Source organism: Abramis brama (genome assembly GCF_963993115.1).
Source record: "Abramis brama genome assembly, chromosome: 1".
In the NCBI taxonomy this organism is placed as follows: Eukaryota; Metazoa; Chordata; class Actinopteri; order Cypriniformes; family Leuciscidae; genus Abramis; species Abramis brama.
The window spans coordinates 18,134,416-18,156,179 of record NC_139963.1 but is presented as its reverse complement, the minus strand read 5'-3'; the positions used below and the strand labels follow the sequence as shown (position 1 = coordinate 18,156,179).

Here is a 21,764-nt window from a genome sequence, read left to right as displayed (position 1 = left end):
ATGGGAAGAGACAAGTTCAGGACAGATGAGATTAGAAAATGCCAGATAAGACAAAGTGAGAAAGCACAAGAAAAAATTAGATGAGAAGAGAAAAGAAGAGTAGAAAAGATTCAAGGAGAAAAAATAAGAATAAAAGTGATCAGGAGAGACAAGGCTAGATGAGACTAGATAAGAAGAGATGAAAAGAAGATGAATCTAGATGAGTAGAGACGAGAAGAACATCTAAAGAAAAAAGATGAAACGAGATCAAAAGAGGAAAATAAAAACACTGGAAGGTTAAGTTAGAATATGCTGAGAAAGAAATTAGGAAAAAATTTGTATGTGACAGGAGAGAATGCAACTGATAGTGAGAGAAGAATGAGAGCTGAAGAAAGAGTACATCACTCAAACCTTGACAAACCAAGGCTTCTTGAGTTTTTCAACAAACGTTCACTCCTCTGAGCTTCAGACACCAGATGCTCGTTCTCACACACACGAGAATACATCTCTCCATGGAGGTGACACGCTGGTTAACGGTCTTACCTGGGGATTCCCGGAGGGATACGGGCGGGGCGGGACGGGATCTGAGGAGGGGCACTGAAAGGATCCAGGCTGCTGTTACCGAAGGCATTCATTGGCTGTCCTGGCCGAGAGGGAATGGGCGGGGCTACATAGGCAGGGATGGGGTTAAGAGTGGGCGGGCCTGGTGTTGGACCTCTCACTGCTGGAGGCCTGCTGGGGGGTGGGGCCGATGAAGGCGGTCTGCGCTGGGGGGTGGGGCTACACAGGACAGGAAAAGATGACATTTAGAATTAAAACAAAAGTTTATGAAGGACCATACTCTAAAGGGGATAGTTCACCCCAAAATTAAACTTTTATTTACTCATCTACATCGTTCCAAATCTCTATACAAAACGTGTCTTTGAAAACGTCTTAGGCTGCGTCCGAAATCGCATACTTCATGAACTTTCCATTTAGTATGAATGTTAGGGCTGACACAATAAATCGATGTATCGCGATTCGTGGATCGATTCATATTTTTTCCGAATGCATCGCGATTCTCTCTCGAAACGATTCTGAGCTTAGTTTTGAACAGCAGATGGCGCTCTAGGCTAGTTTTTAAAATCGCAAGTTCAAATGCTCACGAAGAAGAGCGCTTGTGCGTTCGGCATTTTGCACCTCAGAATGCTTTTTATGACGTGAGATTAATGTTAACAGCCCACTGCAAACACCCTTTTAATTCGCTTCATCCTTTTCAAACTTTATGAATGATTATTTTATAGAACGTTCAAGTGGTGTGTGTAAGGCATTGGAAGCCAGCAGATTATGACTATTTCTAGAGCACGCAGAGCCATCTGATGTTAAAAAATAAGCTCAGAATCGATTCGAGAGAGAATAGTGATTTATTGTCCCAGCCCTAATGAATGTGTGTAGAATGTAATCCGGATGTACTACATCTGTTGTGTAGTTGTTCTGGTGCAACTTCACAAGATGAGCAAGGTGCGTGGAAGAAAAGCGAAATAAATATTGGAAGAGTGCCAGCAGCAATGGAGAGATCAAATTGGTCATTGTCATGTGACCTATATGGTTGCTTCGCCTCACTGCTGTTCGCAATTTCAGTCCCGTGGCCTTATAGGATAGTAAAGTGTCCATTGGATGGGCACTTTGGAATCTCACTAGAAGTAGTAGGTCATTGCCTGAATAGTATGAAATTGGACATACTACTCTTTTCGCATACTGTTTTTCACCTACTACAATGCAGGGAAGTATGCAATTTCAAATGCAGCCCTAGTACTAATTGTCCATGTAAGGTTTTTTTGGTCTCCAATCCCTTTCAGTTTATGGACAAAAACAGTTGCAACATTCTTCAAAATATTTTATGCTCCACAGAAAATGAAAGTCTCAGTCTCGGAACGACATGAGGGTGAGTAAATGATGCGAATAGCATTTAGCATTTAGCATGATGCATATTGCGCACAGAAAGGACTACTAAATGAAACATTTGTGGATTAACGAGTACTGTTTCACATACTATTTTTAAAAACAGTATACAGTATCCTAGAATTCCAGTCTGAACAAAGAAAACCACAATAATGGGAATCTAATTCCTTCCCAGCTAAATGCATGTTGTTCATGTTCTAACCTGGACTCCGGCACCCAGCTGTCGTTCACGGGCGGAGGCACGGGGGTGGACACGGTGCTGGTGCTAATGTCTCCGATGATGCTGAGCGCCTCTTTGATGGCATGGTACATTCGCAGCATCTCGTCTCTGCGCTGGGCCTGGTCAGCAGACTCCTCCATCAGACTGTTCTGATCTCCTGAGGAGTACAGGTACGCCAGCAGCTCTGAATGGATGAAGTCTTTAGCCTGGGGAAAGAAAGACAAGAGAAGGAGGTTTGCAATACATTAAAGTCAATGCGTTTTAATATGCTTACAACACAAACGGTTGAGTACTTACGCTGTTGATCATGAGATGCATGATAGTCTTGGGCATGAGGTCTCGGATGGTCTTGTTGACGATTCCAATGTAGGAGTCCACCAGGTTACGGATGGTCTCCACCTGCCTCTCCAGCTGAGGGTCCATGGAGAAGGTGTCGGCTGGGGCGGCATCTTCTGTATCCACCTACACACACACAGTGAATGAATACATTTTAAAGACAACATGAAATTCAAATTGACCTATATCCTTAATAAATGTACCTGTTCCTTATTGTGGTCAATACATTAGTGCGCACTATTCTTAAGAATAAAGTTTTCTTTTATCTTTCATCAAATTGTAATAACTTTCTCCACCTCTAAAATGGCCTCTACTAACCTAACCAAGACCATGATACTAGAAAATATGATACTAGAAAACAATGACTGATGTGTGCCCGAGGTGATTGTAGTGATCGAGGTGAAAGATGTGATTGCTAAAATGTTCTAAAAGATTTTAGAATACACAAGAAGTTGCTGATGTACTCTAAAAGGGCCATTTTCACCAAGAACAATAACTATAAAGATAACTCTAATGATTACTATATTAGTGTCCACACCAACGCACCAAAACATACTGTTTATTCTAAGCGCGTGCTATAGTTGTCATCAGCCACTTCAATGCTTGAGGTCTTTAAAGCAGGATGGATTCTGATTGGCTGTCAATGTTTTTTTCGTTCATCAGCTGGAAAAAAATTGCCGTCGTCGTTATAGTTGTGGTGTGGACTCTGCTATTCTTTTAAATTTAGAACGATTTGTTATTGTTAGAGCTTTCATTCTTGGAGTGAATGAGCCTTAAATGTTTTTTAACGTTGAAGTGTGGTTGCTAGAGTGTTTCTGGCTGGTTGCTTTCTCAGATTGCTTCGTAATAATACAGTAATAACGTAATGACACACCTGTCTTTAACAAGCAGCAGAATTTAAGATATCATGTCAATAGCACAAATGGATTATCTGCCTAATTTTGTTAAAATCCCTAAACCCAAGTATATGTAATAATAATAGTAATGTTTGCAGTAAAGCATCACCATCACCATCACCATCACTACTACTACAACTACTTCTACTACCACTACTAGGGCTACGTCTACATTAATCCGAATACATTTGAAATGTCTACACTAGTGTTTTCAAAAGCTTTCCAAAAGTTGCTCATCCACACTGAAATGCGTAATGTCCCCCTGAGGTGAAAATCAAGCTTTTAATGTTGTTTTTATGTCTATGTGGTGTTTTTAATATGCTTTAAGACAAACCATGTGCAAATTCATAAGTCAACACCATTGCTGAGTATTTTTTCCTTAAAACTGCAGTGAACCAAAGACAGCCTCAAAAACACGGTTTGAAATCGCTGGTGTTTCTGACGTCACAAACTACCTTGTAACCAATCAGATCAATGTGCTGACAGGCTTTAGCTAATCATTAACAGCGAACTAGCAGGGGAGTCTTGAGAGATGCCAGGTTATCCCGGTATATTTTTCTGTTGATATGAAAAATCAGGTAGATTTAGCAATATGACGGGTGTATGATGTATATTACGCTGTTATGATGAACTATATGCCTTTCTCCACTGACGTTCTGAGTTGTTCAAAGCGTTTCTGATGTTCAAATGAAACATTTGTACCTGATCTTTCTCAGGGTAAACGCCCGCTCTGAGAAAAGAGGCTTTCCAGCTATCCATGTCCTCCTGCGTGTCACAGGCCAGCTCGATCTGACGCAAGTCCTTATACACGTTCCTGCAAGGGGGATCGAACACATGAAGTCACCAAACACCAAACGCAAACACAAACATAGAGAGAGCAGTCGGCCCTGACCTTTGCTCAGTGTTGAAGATAGCAAAAATGTGCTTATTGGACATGAAGCCTTTCTCCACGTCTCTGAGCTTCAGGTTGTCCAGAGGGAGCATGTATTTCTTCTCTTTTTCCTATTAGAGTGAAACGAGAGAGGAAGAACAATCTTAAAAAGCGCTTCACAGTGCATGGTTGCATAGAACGGTTCTGCGTGAAGATTCTTCTTTCGTGATCAACAGGAACAAAATGACGGGGAGTAAATGATGACCGGATTTTCATTTATAGAGTGAACTGTCCCTTTAAAGGACCACCAGGTTGCCAAGCAAGAGAGGGGGATGTGAGACAGAGAGAGAGAAAAGAAAGAGAAGAGGAGGAGTCTGGATGAGGACTAATGCTGCCAACTCGTTCTGTTGCGTTGAGAAGCAGCATCTGGAAACGTTTATGTCTGCAAAGCTATGGCCCCAACAGTTACATCACTCAGAGGAACACTTCCCTGCCCCCAACACACACGCACACTACACTACACACACACACACACACACACACACACACACACACACACAACCCCCCCCAGTAACCCAGTACGATTTCCTGCAAATTCCAAAGTCGGATCCCGGCTGGAACATTTCAGTGCGCTTGCCACGTCACTTTGCCTCCCCTTTCGTCCCTTTTTTACTTTCGTCCCGCTCTTCGTCTCTCCTTTCTCCATTTACCGCTTTCTCTTCGCTTCGGAAACCACCGCCAAAGGAACATTTCTCTGTGTTTCTCGTAAAACGATGGCAAAGAGCGAAAACCGCCAACTGTATGCGGTTCAGATTGTGAGAAAAGAGCCATGATGGCAGAACGGTCCGGATTTCTCTTGAAGAAACTGCAGAGGCCTGGAATATACATTTGCCACGCAGCAAGTGGACTAGTGAGTATACCGAATATACGTTTTAAATGAATTCGTAATGTAAAGATTATCAAGAAGTAATGCTGGGATATGTTATTCTGACCGGTTTCATCATATTTTAGATTCATAATATATTTACTATCATTTCTTGTGAATATGTGGGCCAGTTTGAATTACTTGATTCTTTGTGTGCCTTCATTAACTCAGTACGACGAGTTTTTTAAATATACGAATATAAAGTCACATTTCACCCCAAAATCAAAGGATATTATATTTTTGCATTAAAAATGAAACCTTTTTCAATGCGCCATTACTTTCATGAGAAATAAAACATCATTAACGTAATATGTACGGGTATTTTAATTTGGATTTTTCATTTGCAATATTTCAAATTCGACTTGTTACTCACTATCATTTCACTGTATTATACTTTACAACTGAAATATCAACATTTTTGTTCACATTACAATAACGGGAATGAGATTTTTGGGATTTTGATGATAAAAAAATCGCGGTTGAAATGATTAAGAAAAAGTTATCTTAATGATTATATAACAACCTTTTTATTGCTTTATAGTTATTTGAAATAAGCATTGACCTGAACATGTTCTCGATGGGTTTATCAGTGTGCCTGTCTGAACTGTTTACTCTCCTCTGCAGTCGTGTGCGGTCCTCGGGGCAGTGACCTGCGGTCCAGCCGCCCTCTTGCCTCCCCCCCGCCTGCCCAGTGTTCAGACTACCTGTTCATCATGCTGCAGCTGAACAGTAGTCCGCACATTGGTTAGGCTGGGCAGGGACACACACACCCGCGCCTCGAGCAACAAGGACTCTACCATTCGCCGCTGGACGGGGGGAGGGATTTTACGAATACACGAACTCTCTTGGGGACTAAAGTAAGACGTGTACATTAATGCATTTAGCAGATGCTTGTATCCCAAAAGCAACTTACAGTATACAATGCGAAATTTATGCGCTCCCTAGGAATGAAAACCATGGCGTTGACGTTACCACCACCATGCTCTACCAGTCGAGCCATGAGAACTCTGCTAACGTTCGCACTCATTTCAAACACACATGGAGTTCTGAGTCCAACTTGAGTGGCGCTAGTTCGAGAGGGGGAGGGACTGTGAAAGAGAAATGAAGAACAGATGAATCTCACCTCCTCGTCCTTGTACCAGGACACCGATTCGGCTGACAGGACGAACCAGTACTCCTTGGAGCCGCCCTTCATGATGCTGATGTTGAGGGTTAGCCAGCCTTTACGGATCACCTGTGGGACAGGAGGGCGGGAAGGGGGGAGGGTGTAGGGCATGCCACAAGGGTGGGGAAACATTCATGAGATCCATTCCACACACTTGTATATTCAACAGTCTTTGTTCTGGAAGCTTGTGTCCTATGCTGAACAAACCTAAAAACCCTATTGTGCAAACCTTCGACACTTACCTGCTGAGGAAATATTTTCTGGTACCCTGCCAAAACTTTTGTTGTTGTCATCACTTCTAACGACTAACCTGAATAACTAAATAAAGCTGCTTTGTACATTACAGTCGTGGTTCTCAACTGGTTTAGCAACATTAAGGTGTGGCCAAATTGGCGAAATTGCATTAAGATTTAACCGGCTAAACGGTCAATTGTTCATTATCAATTGTGTAGCGATGTATGAAGCAGAACTCGTACAAAGGCCTTTCAAACAAGCAGCTTTCTGAATTTGCCGCATTGGCCAACTTGACCATGAGAGAAATCTGCGTGGGGAAATCTTTCGCCCTCAAGCGAAACTCCCGATCGGTTGGGTTTAGTTAACTATAATAACCCTGTTGTGACTGGGCCTGTCGATATGCACAATCATGTGCTTATTTGCACTTTACTATTCACAATTCGACTTGCATTTTTTTCAAACCTGCGATGTTTAGGTTGCGACTCACCAGTTGGGAACCACAGGATCTAGCGTTAAACTACATGGAGTCAGAACATAAGGCAGCAATTAAAGCTTAGTCACAAAAGAAACGCTCTAGAAACCCTGAATAAACACTAACAAAACCACTGGGGAGTGTCTTGAAGTCTTGAAATAGAGCAACAATAAAAGTACAAAGGAAAAACTTTGTTGTGCTTGTCAATTTTTTTTCAAAAGCAATGTGGAAATGTGATGGCAGATGCCATCCAGACCAACTGGCCTGCCAGAGGAACGGAGGTCAGAGGTCGACAGCGGTATGTTAGGGTCAAATTGGTGAGTAAAAGCTAACCTACATACTGGTAAACAAGCAGTGTTAGTGGTGTTAAATGGAGAAAGACGTACACTCAAGTGTGAAAATCTGAACAGGAAGGGATAGTGAGAAGACATCGTTAGGCGAGCCATACTGGTAACCAGAGGCTGTTTGCTAAGAGAAGGTACAGGACTAGGAAGGGAATGTAAAAATGTTAGTTAAGGAAACAAAGTTTAAAAAGGGAGGGGAAGGGCTTTCAGCAGGATTTCAATGTTAATTTTGAGGGTTAAAAGATATCCGGAAGTCAATTGTGGGATCAAAATGAATCTTATTTAAGATCTTAATGCACATTCTAGTTCCGTCCTGGTACTACATCTTTACTTCGTAATCCACACGGCATCAATGACATTAAACTTATCTCATAACGGAAATACATATCTGCACAAGCATTTCTAAAATACCATCCCCTTTCTCCCTTTCCATTTTGCTTTGTTCTCTGTAAAGTCGGAGTGAAACTAAGAAGAGAGGGTTTGAGTTAGTCAGAGAGCGCCAACAGAAACAACACAGACATAAAACTAATGGCACAGCCTATATAGATTGTTTGCCTTGGTGGGGAAATGCCATCAACTTTCTCAAACCTGATAACCATCTCTAAGAGGGGAAAAAGACAGAAGTGACTGATAAGGTGAGAAAGACACCAGGACAGTACGGCTCAGGCATCTCGTGTTAGGAACGTACTGTAGCGACCCGAACAAATGACCACAAAAACGCTCCCCAATATCTTTTCATTAGACAGAAATCCAGCAAATATCTGCGGTCAGAGCCTGACTCTGTATTCTCTAACATGGATCCAATTTCCCTTTGCCGCCCACAACTGGAAGAAACGAGAGCATGACCCTATTTTCCGTTAGTGTTTGGATTTCTCTGTTCCTCGACGTCGCACATTCTGACTGCCGTCTCTCTAGCTTACACTAATTAATCCTAATATTATGTAAAGTGTATAATTATCAACAATTAATAAAAGAGTTGGAAAAATATGATCAGCTGTCTTTTTAAACAGAAATCTGTTGATAGAAGGGGTGATTTTTTAATTAAAGATGAGATGATTAGATGATTACCTGTTAGAGGCGAATGTTAATTACCCCAACAGAAATCCCCCAATTAACTTTGCCCCAAAAAGGATTTCTCTAAGGTTGAGCAGTTAATTTTGTAAACGAGAGTAGAGTGATTAGTAAAAGAAACCCGGTACTGCCCCATTCTGGCCATTACTGGCATACCAAGAGGAGAAAAAAAGAAAGAAAAAAAACTAAATACCAACCAGATTTTACAGTAGGGCTGGACAATATATTGAGGTATAAAATTAATATTGTGCTGATTTAAAACACTTTTATTTGGCCATTAAAGGGAAAGTTCACCCAAAAATGAAAATTCCGTCATCATTTACTCACCGTCAAGTTGTTTTAAACCTGTATGAATTTCTTTCTTCTGCTGAACTCAAAATAAGATATTTTGAAGATTATGGGAAGAAAATGGGGCCCATCAACTCTTTGGTTACCAAAAAGATCTTCTTTTGTGTTCAATAGAAGAAAGAAACTCATACAGGTTTGGAACAACACGAGGATGAGTAAATGATGAACGCATTTCATTTATGCCTTTAAGTTTCCTAAGGGCTTTACTTGTTTTTTTGTTTTGTTTGTTTTTCACTTTTTTACTTTGAGCTGGTAATTTCAATTCATCTCAAGGAATCAGTTCAAACTGCCAATTTCATTAAATTAGTCATAAAATTTCAAAATGCTCATGCTTTAATTAGACTTTTGTTTACTTTTGAATCTTGACAAGAATGGCTGTTTGGATACAATGATATTGAATATTGTTAAAAGGTTTTGTTAAAAACCAATATAGCCCAGTCCTACATCAGTGTTGCTAGTATGAAGAAAACAATCAATGTTTCAATGGAAAATAATTTTGACTAGCTCTTCATGGCAAACACACTTAAACAAAAAAACAAACAAACAAAAAAAAAAAAAATCAATCATTCATTCATTAAAAATGCACACCACATAAAGAAAACTCAAACACACACTAAATGTCATCTTGGGTTCGGGTTTGGCTCCTTAGTATGATTGGATGTTTTCTTGGCCCCGCCCACCCACCATTTGCCCATGGCGACGTAAAGGCTGATTCTCCACAAGGCAAACTCTGCTCACCCAGCCTGGGCCGCCAGGACTCACGTCCAGCAACAGGACAACTGAGGCCTCCATTTCACTCATATATGCTTTTCTTGTTAAAAAAAGGTAATATTCTTTCATGCAAAAACAAAAAAAAACTGTGCACTGTGAATTTTTCTCTAAATAAATGGTTAGTAACATTCTCTTGGTTTAATTACAAGAATTACCGAATGTTAGGTGGTGCCACTAATTGCAGTGGACATTTTATGGTGTATTTGAGGTCAGTTACTGATTACTCGTAACTGTAATTGAACGACAAACTACGAATTATTATTTTTTATTCCAGGTTCCACCATTTTGGTTTTCAACCAGACTATACCTTCTCGACTTCACCTTCTCTCAGGCCACCTAGCTGCAGAGTGAAAGAAAAACCATCAGCTTTATAACTCTCGGCCGTCAAGTCAGCACACAGACATCCCGCCCACACTGATAACTATGAGTTGGTTGCCCTGTTACGGCCTCAGTTCTCCTGACTGGATGAGCGCTGATGACCTCTAACTGGGTGTGGCTTGAAGGTTTGTGGTACTTACCAGTACTTCACCCTGCAGTGATAGGGAGGGAGGGGGTGGGGGTGAGTTTTGGGTAGAATAAATGAGGCAGAGACACAAGAAACAAAGCAAGAAAAGTAGGACAATGCAGTAGGAAGTATTAGAAAGACATGTTTTTCAAATGGAAATGAAAAGGTTTGAAAGGGACAAGAGTGTGATGGAGTGAGTCAAAGAAGAGAGAAAGAGTTACAGCGAGAAAAAAAGAAGAGACAGGGAAGCAGACACATGGTGAAAGAGAAAGAGAGAGAGAGAGAGAGAGCAACAGAACAAAGTTACATGCAATTAGATTAACTGACAGTACCACAAATCAGAATTATCGAATAGGTCGTGTCATTGTCACGGCTGGATCCATGCACATTCTGAATTACACTTCAAAACAGAGAGGGGAAGTTTGCCTTACATTAGGGCAAGAGTGAAACAAATAAAACAATGCACTGATTATTCATTTGTCATGCGTCAGTGTTACTAGCAGCTAGTATTGCTGTGATGCTAGTGAAAGGACAGTTTATCAAAAGCAGGGGAGGAAATGAAAGGGAATGTCCCTGTCTAATAACACAGCGTACTTTCAAGTTGCTTGTGTCATTTCCACTGAAACCTTGAATACATGAAAAGCCCATTTCAGGCTCTTTCATGTTTCTAAACTGTGTTTCTCTTCAGTGCAGAGAAATGTTCAGTACACAAATACTAACACTGTGTCCTAACCAGGTGTGACGTGACAAGATTCAAGTTGTCAACGCAAATTGTGACATAATGCTTCACAATAACAGCCAACTTTGATTTATAATCTAGCCGTTTAGTCATAACGTCAGTTTGTAGACAAGCCCGGAAGGCTAATAGACTTTGGCTTCCTTCAGAAACTTCCTACGGGTTTTTGGTTTCCGAGTAAAATAAGGTACCTGTTTAGACTGCACGTCATTTATGTTGCAGAACAAAACATGAAACATCCGTTTAATTACCTGAAACTTGAAAATGCTAACTCACTTCCAGGTTTTAGGACTTTAAACTAAACAACATTATTATTATTATTATTAACAACAACAAAGATAAAAAAAAAAGTCATTTTGCTTGTTGTGGTCGGTAAAGGCAAAAACTCAGGTTTACATGGAAGCCATAGGTTTTATCAATGGTTGCTTTTTGTTGCACCTAGTAAGGACACTGTACAAAAGGGTGTAGTTGATGACATGTATAAATGATAGAGGCCTCGAGGAAACATATTGTTCGGTTTTTGATCAAATGAGGTAAAGTAAAAGGGTTGCTTTGTAAGGGATTCACCAGGGTTCAGTGTTTGGCCCTTTTCTGTTTAACTGGAATGAGGGATGTGGGGAAAGATAGAGGGATATCAGAATGGATTCAAGAGCATGTGGAAGTAGAGAAAAATGTACCTGGTTGGGAATGGCCCTCTTCTTGTTGACGATATTTCTTTGCTGGGCGCTGCAGGTGGGGGAAACAGAAAACAATAATTACACACTGATTGGATGCTGCAGTATGTATTGTATGAATAGCACAACAATAAAACAATATCTGTGTAAACCTCCCTGGCGCTCCGGGTGGGAGCGATCCTGCCACTGAGGCAGGAAGATGGGAGGAGCGGGAGGAAAAAGAGGAGATGGGTGGTCTGATCTAAATGTAGCTTGGTGACTGAGGGGGGCGCTAGCGCACCTGTTGTTGGTGTACCCTGGTATGGTACCGTCATCCATCCGTCTGAAGTCAAGACTGAAAGTGACGGCATGAGAACCGTTAACAAAGATGCCCTGATAACCTCACGACATGCGCATGGAGGCACACGCAGGACGAGCAGGGTCAGACAGGCTTGATGCTGTAGAGTAGCTTTGCCTCAACTCTTGAAAGCTCTACAGTGACCAACTGAGCATGCAGACATTTCACATGCAAGTCTCAAGTTGTACACTAGCTGTCCGAGAGGTCAAAGACATGCACTAATAATTTTAGTGCACTTAAGTTATGTCCAATGCATTACCCATAATGCACAGGCAGAGGGACTGAAACTGATCATTTTAGTCCACTGCACTGACAGTACACAGGAGATGCAGCACAAAATATGTTTTAAGAGGTTAAAAACATCCTGCAAATACCGATATAAATTTTCTAAATATATAAATGACATCGTAATATTGTCGATATGTTTTAAATGCCCCAAGAACACCACAGAGAAGGTAATGTAGCTTTGGGATGTCAAATGTACTGATGCTTCCATACAAAATTATCAAAAAAGAAATATGAAAAAAAAAAAAAAAAAGTATTTTCATTAAAAAGTTTTTAATGTTTTTAAAAGAAGTCGGTTATGATCACTAAGGCTGCAGTTATTTGATCAACAGTACAGTAAATACAGTAACATAGTGAAATGTTATTTACATTTAAAACTGTTTTAATATATTTTAAAATGTAATTTATTCCTGTGATTAAAGCTGAATTTTCAGCATCATTACTCCAGTCTTCAGTGTCACATGATCCTTCAGAAATCATTCTAATACTCTGATCTGCTGATTATTATCTGATATTATTATTATTAGTAGGAAATATCAGTTTACATTTCCAAACATTCTTTTTGCCATTAATTGTAATAATCCAGTGAGATTTCTGTATGCACAAGGAGTCTGACAACAGCCAGGATGATCTGATCTCACCATCATCGAGTCCGTCTGTGATTACATGAAGAAACTGAGACAGACTAAATCCAGAAGAACTGCGGGAACGTCTCCAAGATGCTTGAAGAAACCTATCAGCAAAGCTACAGTACTGTAAAAAGTACTGGCACTTGTGTTAAAATGCTGTAAAGTGAGAATGCTTTCAAAAATAAAATCATAAATTGAATTTATTTATGATTTAACTTCTATTAACAAATTCAAATCAATATATGGTGTAACGACCCTTTGCGTTTAAAACGGCTTTTGTCCAGGTACACTTGCGCATAGTTTTTCAGGTAGCTTTGCAGGAAGGTTTCTTCAAGCATCTCAGAGACGTTCCCGCAGTTCTTCTGGATTTAGTTAGGGATCTTAGGGATATTAACATGCCTAAGACTTTTGCACAGTACTGTGTATATATATAGCACCTCAAGCCACCAGGCACTGTTATTGTGTGGATGAGCGGGCCGGAGCGAGTTAAGGGTTTTCTTTAGAACGGTGTCGTGTTAGCGGCCCCTAAGTTTATAACTAATGATCTTTGCAACGGAAGTGAATCTATCAAAACTAATTTTAGCTGGACAATAACTTTATTCTAGAGCTGCTGTAAAGCCAAAACTATCTCTGTTACTTTCATTTCCTATTATCACTGTAAAGCTGCTTTGAAACAGTCCATATTGTTAAAAGCGCTGTTTAAATGAAGGTGACTTGACTTGACTATGTTCGTAGCTTTGAACCTTCTAAAGATTCAAGAGTTTTGATTGAGACACTAATTATATTTTGCTTTGCTCTTAGGAATAAATGTGGTTTCAGGTTGCTTTACATGTTCCTGTCTACGTCAGTCTAAATAAACTGCTCCGCCGACCAGACTTACAGACAGTCAAAAGTCTGTATAGGGTTAGGGGTGAGAAATAAAACCCAGAATTCGCCACACTGAATGCTACACATACTTTGCAAATCCAATGAAGTCCTCATGGTTGGTGTTGATGTATGACAGCTCGATGTCAATCAGCAGAAGGACCTGGTAAAGACAATCATTTTGCACAATGAGAAAATAATGAACAAACTCAAAGTGGGGAATCTTCTCTCGTTGCTCTCGCACCTGGTCCTTGGTTTTTCCTTCTCTCTCTCTGACGTAAGTGGTGACGATCCTCTCGGTTTCTTCTCGTAGTCTGGGGTAAGAGCCTAGCTGTGGGGAAAAACACCAGATAGATGCAGGCTACAGCTTGTAAACATGGCCACACGCACACCTACATAAACACACGCGTTCTGCGACATGAAAGTGGTAGGAGCTAACCACACTTAGACCTTTTAACACAGGTCGATGTGAGGACTAGTTTTAGCTAAGCCACCGTGCACAAGAAGAATCAGTGCAAGAGAGAGAGCAGACATGCGCACACTCACACCTACAAGCATGCAGATTTGGGGATTTCAGCAAGTTGTGCAGGTAAGACAACATTCACTCCCAGCTAGGAATAGACAGCGAATGAATAAATGAAGTTCTAAAGTGCAGTAAACCAAATTTAAGGGATGGTGTTACTAGGGTTGGGAATCGAAAACTGGTTGTGGATATGATTTTAAATGATTGACTTAAATTTAAAATATCAGCTTTGTTTCATAATTGGCACAATTTGCAACATCGACACTGTTATTGAACTGAACTGAATCAACACTGAACTGACTCAAAGTGAATAACGACACTATCGTCTTCTGCTCCTAGCTGAATTGAACCTATTTCATAATTGATGAACTCTACGCAGTCAATAAACTGAACTGAATCAACGCTGAACTATTCTCACTATTTTTCTGTTTATCCCTGTAAAGCTGCTTTGAAACAATCTGTACTGTTTAAAGCGCTATATAAATAAAGGTAACTTGACTTACAATACTACAGCCATATGATTAAGTTTTGTTAACAGTTAAGATATACAGTCTTCCATTGATGCAGACAGGTTTCTACTAAACCAAGGCAAAATACATTATGTTTTAGTGATTTGTTAAAACTCTTTATGAATCGGCCAAATGAATCTCAAACTCAATGGTCTTAAATGACTCACTCACAGAATCAGCCGTAGTTGTTCGTGAGATAACAACGGACTAATTTCAAGTCCTTATTTTTGGTCAAATTAGACTTGAAATAAACCAAGAACTGTGTTTTGTGTTGTATAGACCTATTTTATGTTAATATAAAGCGGGACCTGTTGTACATAAAGACATAAAATCAGTTTAATTACTGATTGGTTGTTCATATGACAGTGTGTATGAAAGATGCACATTCAGAGCATTCTGAATTCAGTGTTTTTATAATTTAGAGTTTTTAAATATTTCTTTTAACAATATAGTACAGCATCAGTAATTTAGTGCTTCCTAAAATGTATTAAAATAATCATTCAAAATGGAATTGGAACTAGAATCGCTAAATTCCTCACGATTCCCATCCCTAGTACTTAAAACTGATCAATCTTAAGTGATACAATTATTTGATGTTAACAAATATGTTGTGAAGTGCAGGAAATATTTACTTTTTGAGGAGAAAAATCTCTTCCAAATCTGAGAGTGAAAAAGTGAAAAGATTTAAGAAAATGAAAAAAGTAAAAAAAAAAAAAAAAAAAAAAAAAAGGTGTGACATTGGGGAGGGAAGACAGAATCAACAAGTATTGCACTGTGGTTCCTCCTACGACCACAAGATGGCAGGTGACCGGTTCTTTGTTGCTATGACAACAGCAGCAGCCTTTTGTGTCTGGAGTGGTTGGCAAATCATCTGTCACTATGTTGTTGTTGTTTTTTTTTTTCTTTTACAGCCAGTGGTTCAGATTAACTGATGCTCTACTAAAGCAACAAAGAGCGAGATAAGGTGATGAGCCACTGACAAACACTGATCACTGGGACTCAAAAGCTGATTCAACTTAGAAACACCCTGTTTTCCCAAGCAATCCGGATGCTATATGTTGGAGTCACAGGGACTATGGAAATGTGAGGCTCATTATGGAACAGAACACCAACTTCGGACATGAGTGACATGAACACATTCCAGACAGACGATGGGCTGATTTGATATAGATGGAAAGCTGATAGGGCAGGCGGGCGGGCAGGCGGCAGTGTGGAAATGGAGGAAGGAGGAGTTTTTGGTTTTTTTGGGCTCTGCCTCTTCTCAATCCGCGCTCCTGGTTACCTTGTTGGCACTTTTCCTGACGAGGGTGGTGACTTCGGACACCACCATGTCCACACATTTCAGGCTGGGCTCTTTCAGTTTGCGGATCTGCTTTTTCACTATAGTCTCAAAGGCCAGGTCAGGGGTGAACAACCCCGTTCTGAGGGGGTCAGGGTGATGCCGTTGGGCAAGGGGGGCGGGGGGGGGGGGGGGGGGTTGGGGGGGGGGGGGGTGTAGAAGAAAAAGTGTGGAGGTGTTAAAAGAGGACAGAAAAAAAGAGAAAGAAGGCAGAAGAGAGCATGGAGAAGGGGAAGAATAAAAAGAGAGGAATTTTTTAGTTGATTAATCATTGCTTATCTATTAACAGATACAAAGTTAGGGTCCAAAAGGGGGAGTCGCAGGTTTTCACATCCATGAATTATGTATTTTTACAGCACACTATACATACCCTACAGAAAAGTCTGTTCAAGTCTAAATAAGTCTACAACTAAATAAGTCTAAAAGATTTGCAAAAATATTCACACCAAGTCCAATGCTACAACACAGCATAAAAAAACCCAGTATTAAATATATTAAAACTAGTAACCTAGCCTTCAAAGATTCATTGTTTTGGTTTATATGACAATTCTGTTAAAGCTGCGATGAAACGGATGTTTGTCACAATATGGAGGAAAAGATCGGTTGCTATTTCAGAGGGAAACGGATTATCGAAAAAGGAAAACCGGGACGGTTGATTGGATTTTGAGATGTGGACGTTGCACTCAAAAGTGGAGGCAGGGGTGGGTTTAAAATGGACTAAATGATTGGAGAAGACATGAAAACGTCAGCAGAGAAAGTCTGCCGTTTTTACCGGAAAGTCCAGTTTTGACATTTTGAATAAATATTACGAGCTCAAAAAAAATTGCACGGATGAATTGTTCACAATAAGATCTATAATATGCATTTAGAAAACAGTTTTATTTTAATTTCATGCTGACTTTAATAGCTCTTCAACATCTGTGTTCTTCAGCCTATGCAGAGAGAATGGCACATTACATTACTAAGAGCCATTCGACTGAATCTACAGCACTACGGCAAAGAAATTATATTCCCCCAGAGCTGCCAATCAGCAGTCTACGCTGGGAATGAGAAATAAAGTGAAAACAAGACTTAGCGCACACACACACACACACAAAATGCAATAAAACGTGTGCATGCAAAAAACACAACCAGTATAGTCCAATTTGTGAACAAATGACTTATACACTGGTTCTTTGTAATTAATCAGTCAAAATGACTCAAATCTTATAAAGACCCCCAAACCAACAAGTTATTGATTTAAATTAGTGAAAAAGAAGTCTCCAATTCATGAGTTAACAGTTTAAATCAGTCTAAAGGCTAAATTGATTGTAGAGGTCTTTGACTTATTTGCTGAATGATAAGGCATTCATTTTGTGACAACTCGAAACAAACCAAAAACTGTTACTATGATGTGTGCTTGCCCTAGCAAGTACGCTAAAGTGTATTTCTGTATCACAAGGACGAGACTCGAGGTTCATATGACAATGTTGCAGTTAAAGCAGCACATTTTGAGTTGTGTTGTAATGTTACTGTCACTTCTGTTTTGTGGTTTTGTTCCAAGTTTGTTTTCATGTCTTTTATTTTGTAGGTTTTCATAGTCATGTTTCAATTTCCTGTTTGTCATGTGATTCCCTTGTCTAATGTGTCCTGTCCTGATTGGTTCCTTGTTCCATGCGTCATGTTTTCATTGTGTTTCTCATGTTTTTGGCTTGTCGTGTATTGATGCTGCTGTTAGTGAGTCCAGTGTTGTCAAGTCAAGTTCACGTTTATATTCAGGTCTATGTTATGTTCTCAGTCAAGTTTACTTCAGTCATTGTCTTGTTTTGGGATTATAACGAGTGAATCTGAGCTGGTGCGAGTGAGTGGAGGCGGGGATAATTTGCATATTCATAGAACCGCGTATACTAAATGAGGCAAGGGTGTAGAGTTATGCTCAAACTATTTTAAGGCATGAATTTTTATTTATTTAAATATCTCATTTTGGTGATCAAATGTGAGTTTTAAGGGATTCAAATGAATGACTACAGGGGGACTTTAAGACATTGGAACGATCCCACCTTTACTTGATATGCATTTCGGACTTGGTGTGAATGGGCCTCAATAGCCCTTACATTTCATTTTGCATTCAGCAGGATGTTGCGGACCCACGGCTCGTCCCTTTTAGACCGCAGATGATCAGAGAGTGTCATTCTCTAATCATCTCCTTATCACAAGACTGTCACAACACCCCAACACACGACAGCAGATCCAGCGCACAAGGCAGTCGAGGGGCTGAGGGGGCCACACCGACACGCAAACACGCTCCCCGAAGTCTATCGTTCAACCTCTAACTCTCCCTCTGTGCTTTTAGCTGAAAGCACCGTCTGTTTGTCTCAGATGTAGTGTGACCCCCTCACTGGAAGCCCCCCTGTGGCCAGGCTGGGGTACTGCAGTACCTTGTTGGTGCACTGCCTGAATGTGTTGATGAGCTCCTGAATAACCAGATCGATACATTTCAGACAGGGCTCTTTCAGCTTAATGATCTGCTTTTTCACGATGGCTTCAAACGCCAGATCTGGAGTGAACAGCCCAGTTCTGAGAACGCACAGGACAGACAGACAGCAGGACGTAAGAGGACGGAGACGAACAGTGAGGTGAAAGAAAACAAACAACAAAAGTGCTAAAAAAAATAACTCAAACACAAATATTTGTGACAATGACGTGAAAATTCAACTTAATAGAAGTGAAACCAAGTGAAAATAGGGTACTTGAGGGTGAAGTGGAGGGAAAGAAGAGGATAAAGACATTGGTTTAGCTCACAAAGACTAGAAACAGAATCCTAAATAATACACGGACAGATGAGTGTGACTTGCTGTGGGGAAAAATAAGTCAATTAAACATTTCAGAGACGACAAGGTTCCTCAGTGATTTTAAGAATCGTTTTAGGCCATGCCCTCATGACACAGTTTTTGCGGTGGCGGACGAATATTTGAGGGTCTCACAAGAGATACTGTACCCAGATCGCAGTCAATTTATGCTCACTTCAATTGCAGACACGTGGTAAGAATGAGTAGAAATGACATAGTCAAGACCAGCTCATTTGAGTCAGAGTCAAGATCGAGAGCAGAAGAGGGTTTTATCGTCAAGACAGTCCATATGCTCCCAAGTCATATTTTCATGGTCTTGGTCCTTGAGTCTGAGTCTAAGATTATATTTTCATGGTCTTGGTCCTTGAGTCTGAGTCTGATTATATTTTCATGGTCTTGGTCCTTGAGTCTGAGCCTAAGATTATATTTTCATGGTCTTGGTCCTTGAGTCTGAGCCTAAGATTATATTTTCATGGTCTTGGTCCTTGAGTCTGAGCCTAAGATTATATTTTCATGGCCTTGGTCCTTGAGTCTGAGTCTGATTATATTTTCATGGTCTTGGTCCTTGAGTCTGAGCCTAAGATTATATTTTCATGGCCTTGGTCCTTAAGTCTAAGTCTGATTATATTTTCATGGTCTTGGTCCTTGAGTCTGAGCCTAAGATTATATTTTCATGGTCTTGTAAAGGTCGAGCATGTTTACTCAGTCTTGTCCTGGACTCGATCTTCTTCAGGTCTTGGTCTTGACTTTGACTTGAATGAGCTGGTCTCACCTACAACAGTGGAGTGGTTAAACAATGTGATCCGAGTCGGATTTGAGCCAACATTGACACTGTAATGTTTTTAATCATGTAATTTACGCCCCATAATGTGCAACAATGATGTGCCATAAACCCAGAGAATGAACAATATTTTCCTTTGCCACATTTTCTTAGGGAACTAAAATACACATTTATAGTAAGTATAATGTTTGTGAATGTTTCGCCTTTATTTACCAGTATTTACATTATTTCTGAATGTAATAATAAAGTGTGACTTACACACGGGTGCAACTTGCCTGTGTTTTTTTTTTCACTCAAAGAATGCAATTTTGACCCGGTGTGACTTGTATTCCAAAAGATACGGTATTGTGAAAAGAGTGGTGACATGCAGAAGATACTTGTACCGACTGACAAATGCAATTTGTAATATCTAATTATTTTTATAATGAGACAAATGATAAGAAAAAACGTGGCGTGAGCAATAAAATGATTCTGGTAATTGTGTTGGGAAAGCATGGCCTTACTATAAGACATTTCAGAGAAAGAAAGTGTGTGATTAGAGTGAAAGAGTGAGGGATTAGTCAGTGAACAGAGGATATAAGAAGTGTCGTGGCTTTCATGCCAGTGTAAGGCCTGCAGGGCTGACAAGCGCCTGCCGTCAATGGGACACCACTTGCCTGACACCATGGACGTTCTTAATGGCGTGACTGATTTCTCGCCGGAGCTCCTTCTCATCAAAAACAATCTGAAAGAGAAAGAGAGACTTCACAACAGGGACTTGCCACAGCACCTGTGTGGCATACCGGGTCCTCTGGGAACTTGCTGTGACTTGTTATCTTAAGATCATAGTATTTGCTGGATTCTAAACAAGTAGAATCATTCAGACAAACTTTGACAGTTCAAAAGCAGACAAAACCAAGAGTTCTGTTGAAAATAGAGGCATTTACCTTGACTAGCTCGAAGGGGAAGCGCTCGTGGAAAATTCGGTTTATCCGGGCACCTCCAGACAACTCTGCTGTGTCCACCTGGTCTCCGGATCCTTCGATGCACTTCTCAAAGTCCACTCCAAACTGTTGGACCATCCTGAAAGAGGTAATCAGAGTTATACACATCTGCCCTAGCCTAGAAATTGCTCGAGACGCTAGTCACATCACTGGACTCACTGCAGCAGAGCCTTGGTCTTTCGCGTAGGGTCATCCGGGCGGAAATTCTTATACTCTTCCACCTCCTTTTCCAGTGAGAGAAGCTGAGACTGGAGTTTGCTGCGTAAGCCGGGTAGCGTGTCCCGGATGTGGTTAGTCAATTGCTAAAAACAAAAAAATAAAAAGGAAGTGAGAATGTGATACAGTATATAAATATAATGGCACCAAACAGAGGGTGACATTCACCAAACAAAGACATTTTCAGGAATTAGAAATAGTTATATAAGCATACGCTAATCTTTTCCCAAATGGAATTATTTGTGCAATGCCATGGCTAGTGTCGTGTTCCTACCTGGTTGAGGGTCTTCTGCAGGTGTGGTGTTCCCATTTTTTCAGCCATGTGTCTGTAGCTGGGATGGGACAGGAAGAACTTCCTTTCTGCCGCCATAGCAACACGAATATCCTTCTTGCCATCTATATCTTTCTGACTTCTGTTTACTACACCAATATAACCTGGGAGAGAGAAAGTGACATTAAATAGCCTGTGCTGGATGGTGGATGGACAATATACAGTGGCGTGGGCAGGGGGGGTGCTGCGGGGGCTGCAGCTCCCCTCGTCATAGCATCAGCACCCCCTGGTGGGGGGCTGTGGACTAACATAATATTGTACTTAAAAACGTGAAATAAAATGGGCATCAATGGACAGCGTTAACTAACGCTCTTATGTTCAAGCTACAGAGAAAATTAAATAAAGTTTGAATTTGTCATGCTTTGTTCCGATCAGAGCTCGTGAGCGGAGAGCGTATTTCTGAATATTCCGCTCCCTCGCTCATTCCGCTCAGGGTCGCTCGCTCAACCCAGAATGGCCTGCTGGTACCAAAATATGTGGAATAAGGGCTGCCTCCGACTAAAGTTTTTTTCTAGTCGACTAGTAGTTGTTAATTTAAGCCATTAGTGGACAAATCGCCCCTTTATATTAATTTAATTACGTAAATAGGCTATATACAGGATAATGAGCGTTTACGTAATATAGCCGTACTCAAGCACACGACCGCACGCA

The 21,764-nt window shown here is 40.6% G+C and overlaps 1 protein-coding gene and 1 long non-coding RNA gene across 8 annotated transcripts in view; one reads left to right on the top strand and one right to left on the bottom strand.

Annotated features, from left to right (window-relative positions):
* dnm2a (dynamin 2a) overlaps positions 1-21,764 on the bottom strand; it is a 53,396-nt gene that overhangs the window by 2,982 nt on the left and 28,650 nt on the right. For 2 of the 7 annotated variants that reach the window (XM_084131266.1, XM_084131264.1), the window contains exons 6-20: positions 21,057-21,217; positions 20,726-20,868; positions 20,510-20,645; positions 20,240-20,307; positions 18,392-18,530; positions 13,848-13,934; positions 13,696-13,766; positions 11,492-11,540; positions 10,092-10,103; positions 6,292-6,402; positions 4,265-4,374; positions 4,075-4,186; positions 2,438-2,602; positions 2,123-2,346; positions 523-759 (exon numbers count right to left, since the gene is read on the bottom strand). In XM_084131266.1, the coding sequence (XP_083987392.1) occupies positions 523-759; positions 2,123-2,346; positions 2,438-2,602; positions 4,075-4,186; positions 4,265-4,374; positions 6,292-6,402; positions 10,092-10,103; positions 11,492-11,540; positions 13,696-13,766; positions 13,848-13,934; positions 18,392-18,530; positions 20,240-20,307; positions 20,510-20,645; positions 20,726-20,868; positions 21,057-21,217 (1,825 nt within the window). Of the gene's footprint in view, positions 1-522; positions 760-2,122; positions 2,347-2,437; positions 2,603-4,074; positions 4,187-4,264; positions 4,375-6,291; positions 6,403-10,091; positions 10,104-11,491; positions 11,541-13,695; positions 13,767-13,847; positions 13,935-15,917; positions 16,057-18,391; positions 18,531-20,239; positions 20,308-20,509; positions 20,646-20,725; positions 20,869-21,056; positions 21,218-21,764 lie in introns of all 7 variants that reach the window. The other 5 variants (XM_084131269.1, XM_084131267.1, XM_084131268.1 and 2 more) reach the window with 3 other exon arrangements.
* Positions 4,772-7,228, top strand: LOC311093854. The gene is made up of 3 exons (XR_014608487.1): positions 4,772-5,153; positions 5,793-6,025; positions 6,114-7,228. It is a non-coding gene; the product is annotated as an uncharacterized lncRNA (long non-coding RNA).